We start from the raw sequence: 16,602 nt of genomic DNA on the forward strand, positions 1-16,602 counted from the left end.
GCCTCTAACTCCACCCACCCACCTACCTCCCCCCCATCTCTGCCCTTTTGGCTATCCTGCACCCTGCCTTGTGGGGCAGCAAGCAGCCCCAGAACCAGGAGGCTCTGGGGCTGCTTGCCATGCCCCAGGAAGCCACAGCCACCCCAGCTCAGTCCCAGCTGCAGTCACCCTCCACACCCTGCACTCCGAGACCCCTGCCGCCCTGCGCTCCACTGCCCCAGCTGACCTTCACCATCTTCTTGCTCCTGCTACTGAGGCATGCCCGGCCTGGCCCTTTGCAAGGCAGCTGCTGGCCAAGTGAGGTCATCTTCCCCAGGTCTCACAGGGTAACTGCCAAGTGCAACCTGGGGAAGGAAGCCTCACGTGGTCAGCAGCTGCCTCATGAAGGACCAGGCTGGGCATGCCTCGTCAGCAGCAGGACCAAGAAGATGGTGAAGGACAGCTGGAGTGGTGCAGCGCAGGGCACCAGATGGCCCAAAGGGCATAGATGGGGGGGGGGGGGGATAAGCAGGTGGGGAGAGTTGAAGCACCCTTGCAGTCATAAGTGTGAGTGGGCTGCCAAGCACCCAAATTTTTATCACATGACTGTGGGGGCACTGCAATGGCCGCAACTTCAGGGACCAGTCATAAGTCCCTTAATTCAGCACCATCGTAATTTTGAATGGTTGCTGAATGAATGGTTGTAAGTTGAAGACCACCTGCAGTTAAATTCTTAGAAGCTGCAGTACCAAGGACCTTCTGCATATAGAAGATATGGAAATGCCTTAGACTAATGGTCCCCCCGACCCAGAATTTTTTGCTCATACAATTAAGAGTTTTCCAGGATTTCAGGTATGAAATTTTTTACCTCTTAATGTCTGAGATCCTGTTTAATGGCGATGCCAGAAATCAAACCTGGGTTCTTCTAAATGCAAAGCATGTGCTTAAACCTACAGTTATGGCTCATCTTTCCCTACTGAGGTATACGGAGAATTATTTTCCTCCTCATGCTTTAAACCACCATTACCCTCTCTCTAAATTACACTTAAAACAAAAAAAGCCACCGATAGAAAAGTAAGCCATACTGAAATGCATAAATCATGCTTCAAAGTTACTAGCACAAAATTCAAATGCCTGAAAGAAAAAGCTTTGGGTTTCTGCAGGTGGTTAACCCAATGCTTAACCTTAGAAATACTGCCTTGAACAGGACTTTTTGTGTAAAACAGGAAAAAATGAATTTCTGATCAATGGCTTTGATGATTATATAGGATAGATTATAGAAAGAAGAGAGTCACAATCTAACTTTAGAGAAAGAGGCAAATCTACAATTGTACTTATAACCGCTGTAAAGAAAACTGGAAGCCACTTCTTTGTATTTTCTTCTTTCTTTTCTATTTTTTTCTAATTTTTTTCTTTTTTTTCCTTTTGCATGTTAGCTTTCTCTTTTATTTCTTCCTTTTTCCTTTTTCCTCCTTTATTTTAGTTTGTATTAATTTAACTCGTTTTTAAAACTTTCAATAAAATTATATTTTAAAAAAAGACTCAAAATAATACCCCATAACTTTTCATAGAGCTTTTCTCAGTATTTTACTTTTTCCAGCTGTTAAACATTTTCTTGATAAGCCATCTCAGTTCACTAATAAGAGACTTTTATCAAGGAAAAATGTTGTAAATTTTTAAATTAAAAATGGCATTAATTCCATTTTCAACAAAACTTTCAGAAATGTAAGAGTTTTAAAGCTGCTCATATTATGTTTTGTCTTTTCAGCTTGAAAAAGAAAAAGAAATACTGCCCTGAACAATGGATCAAAGAGACAAAGGTGTATCAAGAGCATGCACACAGTACCTGTGGACAGCTCCTTAAACCAAATGAGTCTTTTCCCAAGATTGCACTGCAGCTGCAGAGAGCATCTGTACAATCCTGGGAAAAGACATAGCTGCTTTAAGGTGCTACATAAATGTCTCTGTATGCTCTGAAACCCCTGTTCTACTTTGAACAAGAAAAATGATATAGCCCTGCTAGATTACTACCTAATCTAATCATGAGCTTCTTCATAAGACAACTTCTGTGCTTTTAAACACCCCCTCCTACATTCTCTAACAGCCTTATTTTTATTCTAGAAGATGTTCTCCATCAACAAAAAGAAAAGGCACAAAAATATGGGCTGGAATTTTCTTTCTAGAAAGTGTTTTGTCTATTTTATATTGTATGGTCTATTACTACCCAAGCATTCAGCTGTTCATTACAGTTTCTTTTAAGTAGATTTGATTCACGTGCCTGCCTGCAGAGAAGTACTATTGTGAGCGCTGAATATATACGTGTAAACATTACATTCAAGATGAATCAAACTGAAGATAACTAGACAAACAGATATGGCTAGTTATTACAAGATACAATTTTGGGGACTTACAGAGTCCAGAATTCAATAAAGGGACTCATGAAAGAATATTAGGGACAAGCACTCCCCCTGCTGGTTAGCATAGGCAGAGCAAAGCTAACTCCATGCACCCCCTACCTGTAGGCAGCAACACACCTTGTATGTGGAGTAAGGGATCTACTTGCTCATACTCTAAAATCAAGGTTCAAAAGAAGTGTGGCTGGAGACAATGAATAGATGCTCAAACTTAATAATGCTACAGTAGAATATGGTTGATATTGATCAATATGTTGGGTGGAACAGCTGCAGACTGTTGAGGTGATCCTCTTTTCAGCGTGAAGAAGCACTTTGTAATTGGAATCTCTGGGGCTACTGTGGGACAGATGTTACATGTTATCTGGTCATGGCAGGTGTCCCATGGGACCAGGCTTGGAAGGCCAAGACTTGTAAGTTAAGTCAGAGTAGTTCAACTATGCCTACCATCAAACTGTATAGGGAACCACTGTCTTAAACGGTCCTCCAAGCAGACATTCTTAGCACACAGAAAGCTGATACAGCAAAGAGAAGGCTGTATAAGAATCACTTCTTTGACCTGTTAGTTTTCTACATGTAAACTGTTGATTTGTCTGAGACTCCCCACTTGCAGTCTGATATGACACATCCAAGCATCAACTCAGTGAAAACTCAAAAAAGTTCTCCAAGACTCCCTTTTTTTATCCTTTTGGTAGCTTTTCTCCAGTAGGTACAACTGTTATTAGACTGTGGCTGACTTCTGCCCTGGGTTCCTTATTTCCTGCTTCAGTTATTGATTCCCTTCATAACTCATTTCAAGTAACAGTTTGATACCATCTTTGCAGAGCAGCACATAATAATAATTAAAACGAAACCTTCTGTATGCTAATTTTCTGCTCAAAAGAAATAAAAGCTTGTGAGAATTTTCAAAAAAAAAAAAAAAAGTAAAACCATTTTATTAAAGGAATAGGTACTTAGGATCTTTGGTTAATAATTTCTAATTAAGGTCTGTAACTCTCTGCCCCACACATACACATGCTGGATCCTAGAGGGCCACAGCACTCCTAGAACAATCCATAGTATCTCTCTCCTCCCAAAAAGCAAGTTTTATTTCTGTAAGTCACCATCTGAGCATGCTGAATTTTTCTTTCTAGGCATGAAAAAGCATGATCTATCATAGTGCCAGATACTGGCAAAAGTAGAGAAATGTCAAATATAGATGTATACCTGGTGATCATCAAATAGCTGTGTTTGTGTTTTCAATGACAAACAATATGCTATGTTGTTTTGCATCTAGATAGAAATGGGTTTTATAAACAAATTTATCATTGCAGTTATCTTAAGAATGAGGCTGGGGAAGAGAGGTGGTTTGAGTAAGGAAAAAAAAAAAGGAGTGATAAAAACTGAACACTTTTTTGTGTATTTGAACCATGCAGATTTGTCATGCCGAATGGGAAAAATCTCAGATTCTGAGTATAATAGATGTTGATGCAGAAAACTGAACTAGTAGTTAGTTAACTGCAAAAAGATCTTTTCCTGTTTTTTTGAAACTGCATTTTGGAATCGATATGGAAGTCATGCAACCTTCTCCAGGAGGTGATGGAGATTAAAATTATTAGCCTGAGTGACCTGCAGGAATAAGTGGACTTTTGAAAAATCTGTTCTGAATTTGGTGTGGCAGGAGACCATTTTTATTTGGTGAGTAAAAACTAATGTAACTCAGAAATTGGTACACTGCATGCTTGTTACTGCATCCTCTTCAACCTGCAGATTTGTTAATTAACTAAATTGCAGTAATTCCATAATTACGACAGACATACTGTAATATACATCGTAATTATGAAGCTGGCACATACAAAAACCAATAGATTTTTTACTATCCCAGAGCCAAGCAATCTCTCACAGGTTGCTTGCGGTTCTCCCAACCCCTTTTTCAGAGCTCCCGATACCCCAAGATTGCACTGCTAAAATCTGGAGGCAAACTGCTAGTTATAGGTGGTATAATTGTTCACTTTTTACAATGCAAGTGAGGTTAAGCATGGGCATTACATTGTGATCACAACCATTTTCCACTAAGAAAAGCCCTTCTTCAAAAAGAGAAAGAAAGAAAGAAAGAAAGAAAGAAAGAAAGAAAGAAAGAAAGAAAGAAAGAAAGAAAGAAAGAAAGAAAAAATGAAAAATATTGGCTCCTCTGCTGAAATTACTTTGTTCCCTTTGGCTTCTGCTGACCAGAATATACCCAGAAGTATATACAGTTGCCCCTGAAGTTGCTGAATGGAGAGCACAGCTTTTCCAGATCAAGATCTTGAGAACTTGTCCAATTCTTTTTAATGGGAGAAGCCGAGAACTGAGCCTGGGACCCTCTGCTGTGCAGGGAGCATTCTTCCATTGAACTGCAACTGTTCCTTTTGGTTCTGGATGATGGTTCGCAGTGTAGTGTGTCATTCTGCAAGCTGTTCCACGTGAGAAGATATTGTGTAGTGGAAGAGAAGCAGGGCCACATTGCTGGAAAGAGCCTGACCTGGTTCTGGCTGCCTACATGACTCAACCCACAAATTCCATGCATTTAAAGAGACTTTTCTCTCATGCAAGCTTCTCTTCATGAGCAGGATCCCAACTGTACAGGGAAGACTCTACAGGGATACCTGGTTCATCTATGAAATCAGCTAATACGATAGCAAGAGAACAGTCCTTAATCACGTAGGCCTCTTCAAGAGAGGTATCCATACTGTACAGCCCCTCCTCATATACATTGCCTTCTATCAGAATGGTATATACAGGCTACTTTCCTTAAGTTCTCAGAGTAGAGAGTAGAGAGAGATAGTGTCCCTGCGTATAAGGTTTTAGACATCCACAAATCATGTAAAACCATGTACATGGAGACATAAAATGATGTCATGTGACATCTGTGTCTCTCTACTCTGAGAGATTAAGAGAAAGTGGATTGTATTATTCCTTTCTGTAACACCACTGAGCATCAGGACTTGGACAGCTTCTAAAGTGTGAGCTGTTCAAGGTTGACCAGATCAGGATTCAGACCCAACAAAAAGACTAGAACTCTAATTTATTGAGCAGCTATTGTAACAGAATCTTGTAAGCCTGACTGTGTTTTCCCTTCCGTCCCCTCCCTCTTATACCCCTGGGAGTCAGGAAGGACCAGTCTAAGTCCCTTCATAATATTTTCCCTGTTTCCTGGGCTCAAAGCACGTATATGCACATGCTATTATTGTAACAATCTCTGAATACTTTCTCCAAGGTCATCTCCGTGGCTCCCCACACCAAGTTAATGCACCATATATAGTCATCTAAAGTGCAATGGTCTGTGAGTTCAGTTCCTGGTAGAAGGTTTGAATCCCATAGAAAAGATCTGGCTATGTACAGTATGTCTGATGAGTCCCAGTCAGAATGAAGCTGGTCATGTACTGCCTTCTGGTGGTTAATGTAATCAGCTTCTATGATATCACAGCATGTGGAAACAAGAGTGGAATCAGTCAAGTGACACTGCATCTCCCATTCAGCTAGAGGTGAGCAAAAATTGCTCAAACTACAAACTTTCTCAAAACTATTTTGAAGACAGGTTAGGTTTTTTAGGGTTTTTTAAAATACTTGTCTGCTCTCTCAAAAAAGACTATTTTGAAAATATATCCTCAGGCTTTCTTTTGTCACAGTTACTACTTTCCCCCATCAATGCCCTGAAAGGATTCTAAGATTGCTGGCTCACGATACCAGCAAAACAAAGCAAAACTTTTATCTGCATAAATAGCTATATTTAATCACAACAAAAGCTTAGCGGCATCCTCTCCCAAACCATGGCCAAATCTAGATTCTTCCATTCATAGCACTGCAACTATCATAACCAAAGAGAACAACAGCTGAGGTAGGCAAGGTCAAGAAACAGGCATGGGAGGAATTCCAGGAATGTTTGACAGAGTTACAGAATCTTGAAAGCCTGTCAGAGTTTCTCTCTGCCACATCTTATACCAAATAAAATCAAGGCGGGATTAGTTTGAGTTACTTCTTCACACTTTCTATTTTCCCAGGACTGAGCTGTCTTTTGTCCTCCCTTAATGGTTCACTGCTGTCTTCCCCCTTCCAAAGGTGAGATCTACATTCTTTCACAGAACTAAACAAGTCTGCAGGGGTATTTTGCCAGCTGAATGTGTGAAGATGTAGGATGCGAACTGGTAAGAAACAAATGTTTTAGGACTGAAGGGGATGATAACCTAAGGAATCACTCTGAGATGGGACAAGAACCTAGTCCCTGCAGAAACATGTCTACTGTATATAAGTGCTCAGTGTTATTTTCAGATATCACAATATGCCATTCACTGTGGTGGATCCCACCTAGCCTTCCAACCCCAACAATCCCCTCTTCCAGGCTTAAGACATTCCTCTTTACTCCCTCTGGCACAGCTGCAGAAAGACTGAAAAAAATAAGCCCTGTTTGGATTTATGACCATTCCTTACACTGCACTTAATCTTAACTATGATTTGTCAAAACAAGCTAGCATGTCCTGGCAGCAGCCCAAGATAAATTGTTTCCCAGTTTCAAATATAGTGATTGCTTAGAATCCAAGCCATAAAAACAAGCTCCATTCTTAGATAACTGACGTTTATTTCTGGATGTTTTAGAAATGATAACACACTCTGACTCCAAAAGGTCACATCTAACACATACAAACACATACAATATTATTCCATTTTGATCTTGTCTCACTAGTTAATAAAGTTCTTTGCTCCCCAAACTGCTCACCAGAGACCACTGTGGAAGCTGAAGCATCAGCCTAAATTAATGTTTGGTTTAACACTTATTTATTCTTATTCCCACATTATAATTCTAGCTACTTCTGTAGAAACATCATTTGTTTAAACTATTATGCTACAAATGATTGCTTGAAAGCATTTTATTTTATAAGCAGTTATCTTCTATTGTTTACTCAATGCCCAAGTTCAACATTAAGTAATGTCAGATTGTGGTGATCAATACATTTATTCATCTTCTTAGAGAAATACAATGCAACAGGATGCCATCTAGTAGCTCACCCTTTCACAACTTGACATCTTCCAAAGAAATGCAGCTTTAGGGGATTCTCAGCCAGCTGGCTAGGAATCCAGAAGTTTTAGTTCCAGCATGTATGGAATAGCAACACATTCAGGAATGCTTTAGGTGGTTATATGGAATCCATACATTAATAGGGTATTTTATGTCAGAATATATTTATTATCAGAGAATAGAACTGGACTCTGATCCCCAGCCCAGGTGCTTACAAAGAACACAAGCATGAATAAACCTGTTAGAATACCTAACCTGGTCCCCATCTTCAAATGGGCATGATGGGAAAGGAGCTACTGTTACTAACCTGCCTGATATATAGCAAAAGGCTTTCTTGAGGCTCCTTTATACAAAACAATCTTTCTGGAACACAATTTCTAAACACAATTTGTTAATGGAACCAAGGAGTTAAAGGCTGAAATGGAACCCAGCTGCCTCTGGATAATTAGGAGCTCTTGTCCTTGCTTTGCAAGCAATCATCTAAACACAATTGCATGAACCTTAAGGTTAGGTGTGCAAGTAAAGCAGACGACTCAAAGCATATACATAGTGATCTAAGAGTGAATTGAAATAGCAAGCAAAAGGTTATAGGTGAAGTGCTGTGGGACACCTTACAGTGAAAACTAGATTTGTTCACTCTGGATAACAATCTTGAAGCAACTGCTCCAATGTTTCAGCAGCCTCCACTTGTCTAAACAAGCAGGAACTCCATCTGGAGAAGTTACATATAAAAGCTACTTAGGAAAAAGAACACTTTTTGAATTGCTAATGCTGCTAACTGCAAAATGCAAATGCCTTAGGGTTTGCTTGTTTTTTTTCAATGCTATTTCTTTCTCTCTCTCTCTCTCTCTTCCCCCAACACACACACTTTATCAGACATGTGCCACACCTTCACTCACTCTGTCTTTTCAAGTTGTCTGGAATATGGATTTCCTCAAAAATCTGACAATAACCTGACAGGGTAATAGTTTTCTAAGCTATGTTGCTCATGTCAAATTATTCAACATCTGTCTTCATGTTCCCACAAAAATTAGCATAAGATAGTGGTTTCTGATGACACCTCTAGTGAAATATTTTGACTCCTACCAGTAAGTTGCAAACAACCTGTCAGGTGGATAATGTCAGTTTCTAAGTCCTGCATATTAAGATGGCTCTATGGGTTGTTGGGGGTTGTACGGAGTAGGACTCTACTGGCCTAATGCCGGGTTCAGGCATTAAAAAGGGCAAGGACAATCACACTGAAGAGCAACATCAGCAAGGCAGGCAACATGAGTCATTCACAGCAATAGCATGAAAGCTAAAATCCACATTGGATGCTAAGCATTTTGGTCCATAGAGAATAAAAATCTGATAGAAACAAGGGGCAGGGAAAAGATTGCATGGGGAGAAAAAAAACAGTTATGGAGCACCAAAACTCACTTAAGAGTTTTCCTGCTCTAAGATAAGGCTGGTGTCCCCAGAAGTTGCATAGCCAATGTCAAACAGACAAGGAAAGCTGATGGAACACAGGACAAAGGAAAATAATTTATTACATAAAGAATATTATTTAACAGATGCCCAATCCATTGAGATCTCTTCAAGTTAGGAAGCTGATTGTTTTAATGAGGACATGATGAAGAAGCAAGATCCATGAAAGTTGCTTTAAAAGGAAGGAGGGGTTAAATAGTATGAAATCAATAAGAAACACATTACACCCTGTTTTAAAGCAGCAAGAGCAGTACCAGTTCATATCGCTAGTCCTTCATTCTCCATGTGATTCCCCAATGAAATGAAGCAGTGTGTGTTTTTAGGACAGCAGAGATCTTAATAGATGGCCTACTAGAGAAAAACTTGACCTGGCCTCCAGCATCAGCTCAATTTACTGGAGTTACCATATTAATATTTTACTCGAGTGAATATTAATATCTACTAACACCTGCATATCAAGCTGCTGAAAGTACCACAATGAAGCTTGCCAAAAGATCAGTACCTCAGCCATGTCAATATGAAGATAAAAGTTGGAGGAACAGAGGCTCTTCATTAGAACAGCATGATAACCCACTGTGGTAAAAAGAAAGCAATCATCTCTCCTCAATCCTCCTCCCAGGACATTAAAATACAAGAAGATTATTTCACTATGCACCTTGCCAAGTTCAAAAATATAGTACTGACTCCATAATCTTAGAAAGTGGGGAATCATTCACTAAGCCAGATTTTTTCCCGCTCTTTCTCTGTCTTGTCAGCAGTGAAGAATAGTTCCTGCTGTGCATATTCTGTCTGCTTTCCAAGTCTACAATAACTACATCCTCCCCTGTAAGATTTCTATTTGACTGTTCATGAAGGATGCTTTTCCCAGATATGCAGCCAAATGTGTTCTTTTGAAGCTCCTCCCTTCAGCTTCTTTATTCTGCCCTGGAATGTTCCTTGAAGATTTGCTTTTTGCAAGGGGACAGTGATGAGGAACTGCCGGTGCTCAGCCTTTTCCTCAGTGCAGTAAGAGAAAGTTGGGCTGTCAGCTGATCCATGTTAGCAATAAAACACTCCTATCAAGGTTTGTTAAATCCTCCTTCTAAGGTAAATAAAACAGCAGTCCAGCTTCTACAGTTCAAAACAAGGCAGCAAAACCCTCTTTTCACAAGATTTTAGACTACTAAGTGAGCTTTAAAATAGTACTGGAAATTGAAAGGAAAGACAAAGGGGAAAACAGAATAGGAAATGTTAAAAAGAGAAGCTACTCCCTCCCCATATATACATACTTCATATTTGTTAGATAAAATAGGTCTGCAATCTGATATTTGTCTATGAAAATAGAGCATGTCCTTTCTTTCCAACTCCTTCTTTCCACTCATCTCCAATACCTATTTCAACCTATTTTTAATTTTATATATTTTAATCTCCTTATTTTTTAATACATACATACACACACGTGTGTATATGTATGTATATGTATATGTGCGTGTGTATATCAGCTGCTGCTTAGGACATTTTGCTACAGAAATACTTTCAAAGGTTGAAAATCTATTGCTTTATGCATACTGTAAGGACAAGTATAGTATGAGGGAAGTGTTTCAAAGATTTTTCATTATTGCATAACATTCCCACTTTTCTAATAAAGAATTAGGGTTGGCAACAATTCATTGCTTCGCTAACACAGTACAACCTTGTCCTGGCAGGTAACCACTATTGGCATGAAAATCCAATAAAATTCAGATGCCTCCTGATCAAAATGGGTAGCCCTCCAATTCACCCTGGACTCTAAACTGCTCACTGCAAGCTCTCACTCTGAAATACAGCCAACCCTTGTCAATCACAGTCTTTGAAAACATTACAGGATTCTCAACTATCCTTAATAGGAGGCTGTGGGGAGAAAGCAAGTTAAAGGGTTTTTTCCGTCTGGAAAAGACATAGTTCTTTTTTTTTTTTTTTACTCATTTATTTCTCTCCTAGGACTCATTTTTATGTCAAAACTGTAACCCGCCAGGACCAGCTGACAAAATGTTGCTGCCTGTGGCAGAATAGCAAGTGGTGTCTGCCCAAATCAAGCCGTAGAACACTTAAGGTCAGCCCAAGTTATTTGGGCAAGTAAGCCAACAGGGCTCCCCTTCCTGAGAGTAAAAACATAATAAAAGATACATTAGATTTACTGCTCATTCACAATGCCCAAATCCAGCTGCCTAGCAAAGCTGCAACACTGTGTTCAATAGCAGAGCCGGCCCTGATTTATTTGTCACTTTAAATCTCTTCCTATGGGAGCCTTATTAAATGGCAAGCCATTCATGCAGAACGGCTTGTTTTGTAGTTGAGAATGGATTTTCTTTACTTTTCTTCAGGGTTACAGTGGTAACCTTCTTTCCACATAAAACGGCATTCTGTGACCTCCACAAAGTATAAAGCAGCCCATGCTGAAAGAAAGAAAAGGAATTAAATTACACAAGGGATCTGTTAGCATGAGTGATGAGCTGCTTCACATGCACATGTGAACTTGGTCATGGAAGACAAATATAGTCAGAGTCACTGGCAGCTTCTTTTTAACAGCTATAATGCATTTAGCAGTTGGGGAAGGGGGGGTACAAAATTCAGTAGCCATCTTAAGTTTCTCCTTTTAGTAAAGATGGATGAATGGATGGAATCAGAAAGGAAGATTATTAAGACTCAGACTCTGTTCGGTTATCAGGTCAAAGATCAATTTTATAGCAAGCTTCTTTAGGTTCTTCTGAGCCTGTGGTCCAAGTGTTTCTCTTAGCACAAATCTAATTTGTTCCCTCCATTTGAATAAAACATGGTAGAGACCCTTTATGAAGGCCCACAATGGGTAGTTTAATGTGATTTAATCTTACTTTAGATTAGTAGATTATATTTACAGTCTTCATGACAATGTGTGCAAGGACCCTTTCTTAGTCTTCTTTTATAACCACTACAGTATTAAAAATAATGTCCAGTTGGGAGAATGTGCTGATGCATAACATTTTAGTTCACAAAATGTCCAGTGTCACAAGGGTCAACCACTAAGAACATCAACTTCTCATATTATATTCAGCTCAAAGGTACAGTTGAAGCTCAAATTTAGTGGAAGGAGTAGGAGAGGGCAGGACTCTGTAATTCTAGATTAGATTTTTTTCCCCCAAAAAAACAAAAAGCTTAGTTCAATATTGCACAAACCATTAATAGCTCTCTCTTCAGAATCTAAAATAATTAGCAGTGGCTGAAAACTGCTTTGGAAAGGGAATGGACTGCAGATAGTAGACCATGGAAAGTTTGTGGAACACTGATTCCACTCACTTGAACTACGACTAGAGATATAGGTGCAAATTAAAATGGTTAATCTCTCCATAAGCTATTGAAAGAGTAATAGAGAAGACAAATAACAGTTGTTTGCTCCTACAAGTGAAGGAGCAAATAATCTCTGTTGATTAAACAAGAAACTGTGTATTGCATCTTTCTCTGTGTTTGACTTTCTGCATTTTCTGTCCCTCTCTCTCTTCCTGAAATATACCTGAGATGTTATGCTAAACATCTAGAGGATGGGAGGAAGGCATAAAGAAAAATCTAGAAATGAAAGAAACAGGACAGGGGGATAAGTTGGTTAAAAAATAAGAGTCAGAATTAAGGCTGAAAGAATACAGTCATGTATGAAGATTGGCAGCCTTGAGAGGCCCTGAAGAGGCCTCAGAACAGAAACCCACACCACTAGTTCTGCTTGGACTGCAACAGTCAAGCTAATTAAAAATAAAAAGTTTGGCTGGAAGCATTCAAAATACCCATGGGGATGTGAAAACCTGCAAACACAATGTTTCTCTTGCAACCAAGACATTACACACCCCATCTCACTTCTCTTGGGCATGCCTTGTAATTTCCCTCCAGGTTTTTAATCTCTCCCCCATATTCTCCCTTCTTATCAGGCACAGGCATTGGGGGAGGGGACAAGACAAAACAAAACAGTATCTATTGAAAGCAAATACCCGAATTAACAATTGTTGCCCTGGTGGAGGAAGAGAAGAATCCTTTCCCTTTTATTTTCGTTTTCTTTTTCTGCATCATTAAAGCAGCCTACAAAGGTTTTCGCGGTAGCTGGGGACTACAACTTTAGTAAAGGTTGCCCATTGGAAAAACCAGCTGAATGTGGCTTGATTCCCATTAAGTCATAGAGAAGGCCGAGGCTCCTTAACTTCTCCTTCTGCAGGGATGTAGAGGAATAGGGGTTTGGAGAACTTGATTTTACAGCTATGGATACACAAGGCTGTTGTGCAAAAGAGCAAGGTGTTGTCATGCCTTAGAAAGCTGAGGTCTTCATCATCACCACACAAACGCCATGACTGGATAGTGACTGGATAGTCTACCCTTTGCATCCAGAGCAGACTATGTTGCCAAGTGATAAATAACCTTGTGTCTCTTCTAGAGGTACCACTGACATGCCTGTCAGCTATTTCTGCCAAGTTGGGTGCTCCTGTGTGTGAATGTGTATCCTTCTGCAAACGGGACATCAACCTGTTTACTAAGTCTGTGGAACGGATCTCCTTCCCAAACCGCGGTAAAAGGGGATCTTTAAAAACTGTGGCAAGAAAAGTGAGGAGGGACAGCGTCGATCTACGACAACTACTGTACTAAAGGCGCTCTTCCGCCTTTTCGTCTTTCGTTCCAAGCGCCGCTCCCACCGTAGCGCTCGGTGTGCAGGCGGGAATACTCATTCCCACCACCGGCCGCTCCTGTCGAGCGCCAGCCTTCGGCTCTTTATCGTCGCTGGTGCTCCCCAAGCGCCCCTCTCGACTCCCGGGAGGAGCGGGGTGGGGGGAGATCCCAGCAGCAACGGTGCCCGTGCATGCGCTGTGCTGTTTTGCAGAGCTCACTCAGTCCCGCTTCATTTTAAATTCTCCAGAGCTCAGTGACGACTGGACCGGGACGCCTTTCTCGCGAGCCGGAGGCAAGCCCCCGAATCACACTTCCCGCCGCCTCGTGGCAGAAAGGAAACGGATCCCTTTTCCAGGCGTAGCCGGCCTGTTTTCTTCCAAGTGCGGCAGGATCGGAAGAGCATTTTAAAACGTTGGCGTTCAGAAGCCGGGGGGGGGGGGGGGGGGGCTCTGCCCACCTCTGGGCTCCCCAGGTGCACCAATCCTCTTTTGAAGGGGCAGAGGGTCGACAAGTAATCCATACTGGCAAAGGAGGAAGAGGAGAAAGGGTTAACGGGTCACTTTAGTAACGGGAATGGGCGATCCAAAAGGGGACAAGCACAGCGAAATGAAGGCGGAGAAAAGGAAGGAAGGAACGGGTGGATTGACCAGCTTTGTCCTTCCCAAAGAACAGCAGAGGCTTGTAGACGCACAAATGGCCCACCACTCTTAAGAAACAACAAGTTGGTTTGTTTCCACCGAACGGAATCGCGCGGCTACGAACGTCCTCCTCTCCCCTCGCATCGCTCAAATGGAGGCTTTCAAAGGGTTAAAAAAGCATAACATCTCCGGCCTCGAAAACCATAGGAGGGTCAGGGTTGGAGGAGAGGAACGGCGGCAAAGTCACAGTGGCAAGAGATTACAAAGTAGCTGGATGGGCTTGCATCAGTAACTTCCCACCCCTCATTTTACCCATGTCATTTACTTTATTCCGCGGCAGGTGCGTTCCAAAAACAAACACACAAAAAACTTTGATCTGATTATTGCTGAGCCCTTCAATGCCTACTGCCCCCCAAACCTCAACCTTTTATTTCCTCCGAAGAAGAAAACTACAGTTACCCCCATGCCTCTTACCATAGACCCCTTGTCCCCTGATGTACACCGGGACCAGCGAGATGAATACAAGCCAGAGAGTCTCCATCTTCAAGACAGAACCTTCATAGCCGGCGAAGAATAGAAGCCAGACCCAAAGGCAGCCCTGGCAGCCTCAGATGGTGGATCCAAGAAAAAGGCGAGGAGCGTCTCCCGTAAAAATAAAAATCCCCGTTTGCAGCACCCCACTTTCCGCGGCCTTGAAGCAGGGGAGGAATGCAGCTCCGGAGGAGAGCAGGCGCCGGCCACAGGGACGCCTCAGCCCGGCTGGCGAACTCGAGTCAGCCAATCTGCCTCCCGGGATGCTCTCGCTCTTCTCCTAACAAACGCGCACACAGTCAGCTGGGACCAAGTGAAACCTCATCCCTCCCCAGACCCGGAGTTGCGGGGAGGGGGGGAAAAGGTGCGAGGGAAAGCAGGCAAGCCAGGGGTCTCGTTGCCCCGTCCTCCTCTTCCCAAGCTCCGAGAAAAAACAAACAGAGCCTCACTCACGCCCAGATGCACAAAACAGAGAGAGGGGGGAAAAAAGAAATGGAGGCTTTCTTAACCGAACAGATAAAAAGGAGCTAGGAAGCAGAGGCGATCCAGCGGTGAAGCAAATCCAGAGAAACTTCGGCGATTCTGCCCTTCGGCGGTGCCCCAATCTTTTCAAGGCGGGAGAATCATATTTGCGCAGAAAGAAACGTCAAGTGCTTTCTGAACGCTCCAGCTTCCCAAACTGCCTGCCAACTGGGGCCAACTTGAAAGAGACAGCGAAAGACACAGATACGGGGCGGGAGGGGGGCGCTTAGCTAATAAGCCTCTGGCTGCAACCCCAGTAACAAACAAGGGAAGCGAGGAGGAGGAGTGGGTGTGCGCGAGTGGGGGAGAAACGCAGCAGCTGGGGCGAAAGGTAATTCTCACTTTTTCTCGCCTATAGCTGTTTTTTTCTTCTCTCCCTTCTTTTCCTGGAGCAGCACCGGCTTTGAAATTAATTAAACGCAAAGACGAGTCTTCTTGTGCAGCTACTCCTATATTCCATATAGGAATATTTATATTAAAAAACAAAACAAAAGTTCTTCGCTTCTTTCAGCCGCCAAGCTGATCTTGCTCAGCTGCAGTGTCCCGCCTCGCGCCCATCAAAGCCGCCTTGCTGAAGCAAACAATCAACCCTGGGCTTTTCTGCCCTCTCCACCCCCTTCCGCTCGCTTTGTCCAGTTCGTAGATGCGACTTTTCCTCCTCCTCTCACAAAGTTTCCGCACGCTGAGTGATGGTATAGTAGCGGTTAAGACTTGCCTCTCTTCCTTTACTTTCCCTTGAGTTGCCAGACATTACAATCAGCCTTCGCTGCTCTTCCTCCTGAAGGCGGGGAAGACAGGTATTTTCTAACTGTAACTTCGGGGAGCAAAAGAATAAGGAACTTTCAAAAAGTGGCTTTTAACTTGAAAAGCAAAGGCTGCTCTGTAAAAAGGGCGTGTCAAGCGCCGGCTCCGCCCCTCCCTAGAAGAATGCTGCCTTTTTAAAAAAATGGCCCGCATGCCACAGCTGCAGTTCGCCGCCACTTGTGGGTGAAAATTGTTACCGCACGCGCCGCAATTCAGTCGCAGGCTCGCTTGGATTTCAGACGTACGACCGGTGAGGCGGACACTTAGCTCTAAGAATTTAGTTTTTCTCCTTTTTTTAAACTGGCTTCCTTCTCCAAACCACCACCTTTGTCCGTATTTCCTGGATGCCTCAGAAAAGAGCTCTCTCCCGAGCGAGGGGAACCTTCTAATTGCGGCCTCTAATTAAATGTGTAAGCCTGCAAGATTTATCTGCGAGTCATGTGTATTTCTTCCCCTCACTTTTTCCCGTTTGATTCCCTCTAGTTAAGAAAGGCGGGGGAGGGGGGAACCAATTAAATCCTCTGAGCAGTGCTTGAGCGGCGTCCTGCCTCCGACCCAATTCCCCCGCGCCTCGCTCGAA

General features: G+C 42.3%; 1 protein-coding gene across 21 annotated transcripts in view; it reads right to left on the reverse strand.

The window, feature by feature from the left end:
- The window catches only part of MDGA1 (MAM domain containing glycosylphosphatidylinositol anchor 1), a 337,350-nt gene extending 321,259 nt beyond the window's left edge, over window positions 1-16,091 (reverse strand). For 8 of the 21 annotated variants that reach the window (XR_015796959.1, XM_025164692.2, XM_088145339.1 and 5 more), the window contains exon 1: window positions 14,640-16,088. Coding sequence is in view for 15 of the 21 variants with exons in the window: in XM_025164692.2 (XP_025020460.2) it covers window positions 14,640-14,706 (67 nt within the window). In the remaining 6 variants the exon portion in view is untranslated. Of the gene's footprint in view, window positions 1-14,639 lie in introns of all 21 variants that reach the window. The other 13 variants (XR_003084348.2, XR_015796954.1, XR_015796957.1 and 10 more) reach the window with 4 other exon arrangements.
- Window positions 16,092-16,602: the final 511 nt, after the last annotated feature.

The sequence above is a fragment of the Python bivittatus genome, unplaced genomic scaffold (assembly GCF_059951505.1).
Source record: "Python bivittatus isolate LINGU-HERP-01145 unplaced genomic scaffold, Pbiv_v1 ctg000020_np1212, whole genome shotgun sequence".
NCBI lineage: Eukaryota > Metazoa > Chordata > Lepidosauria > Squamata > Pythonidae > Python > Python bivittatus.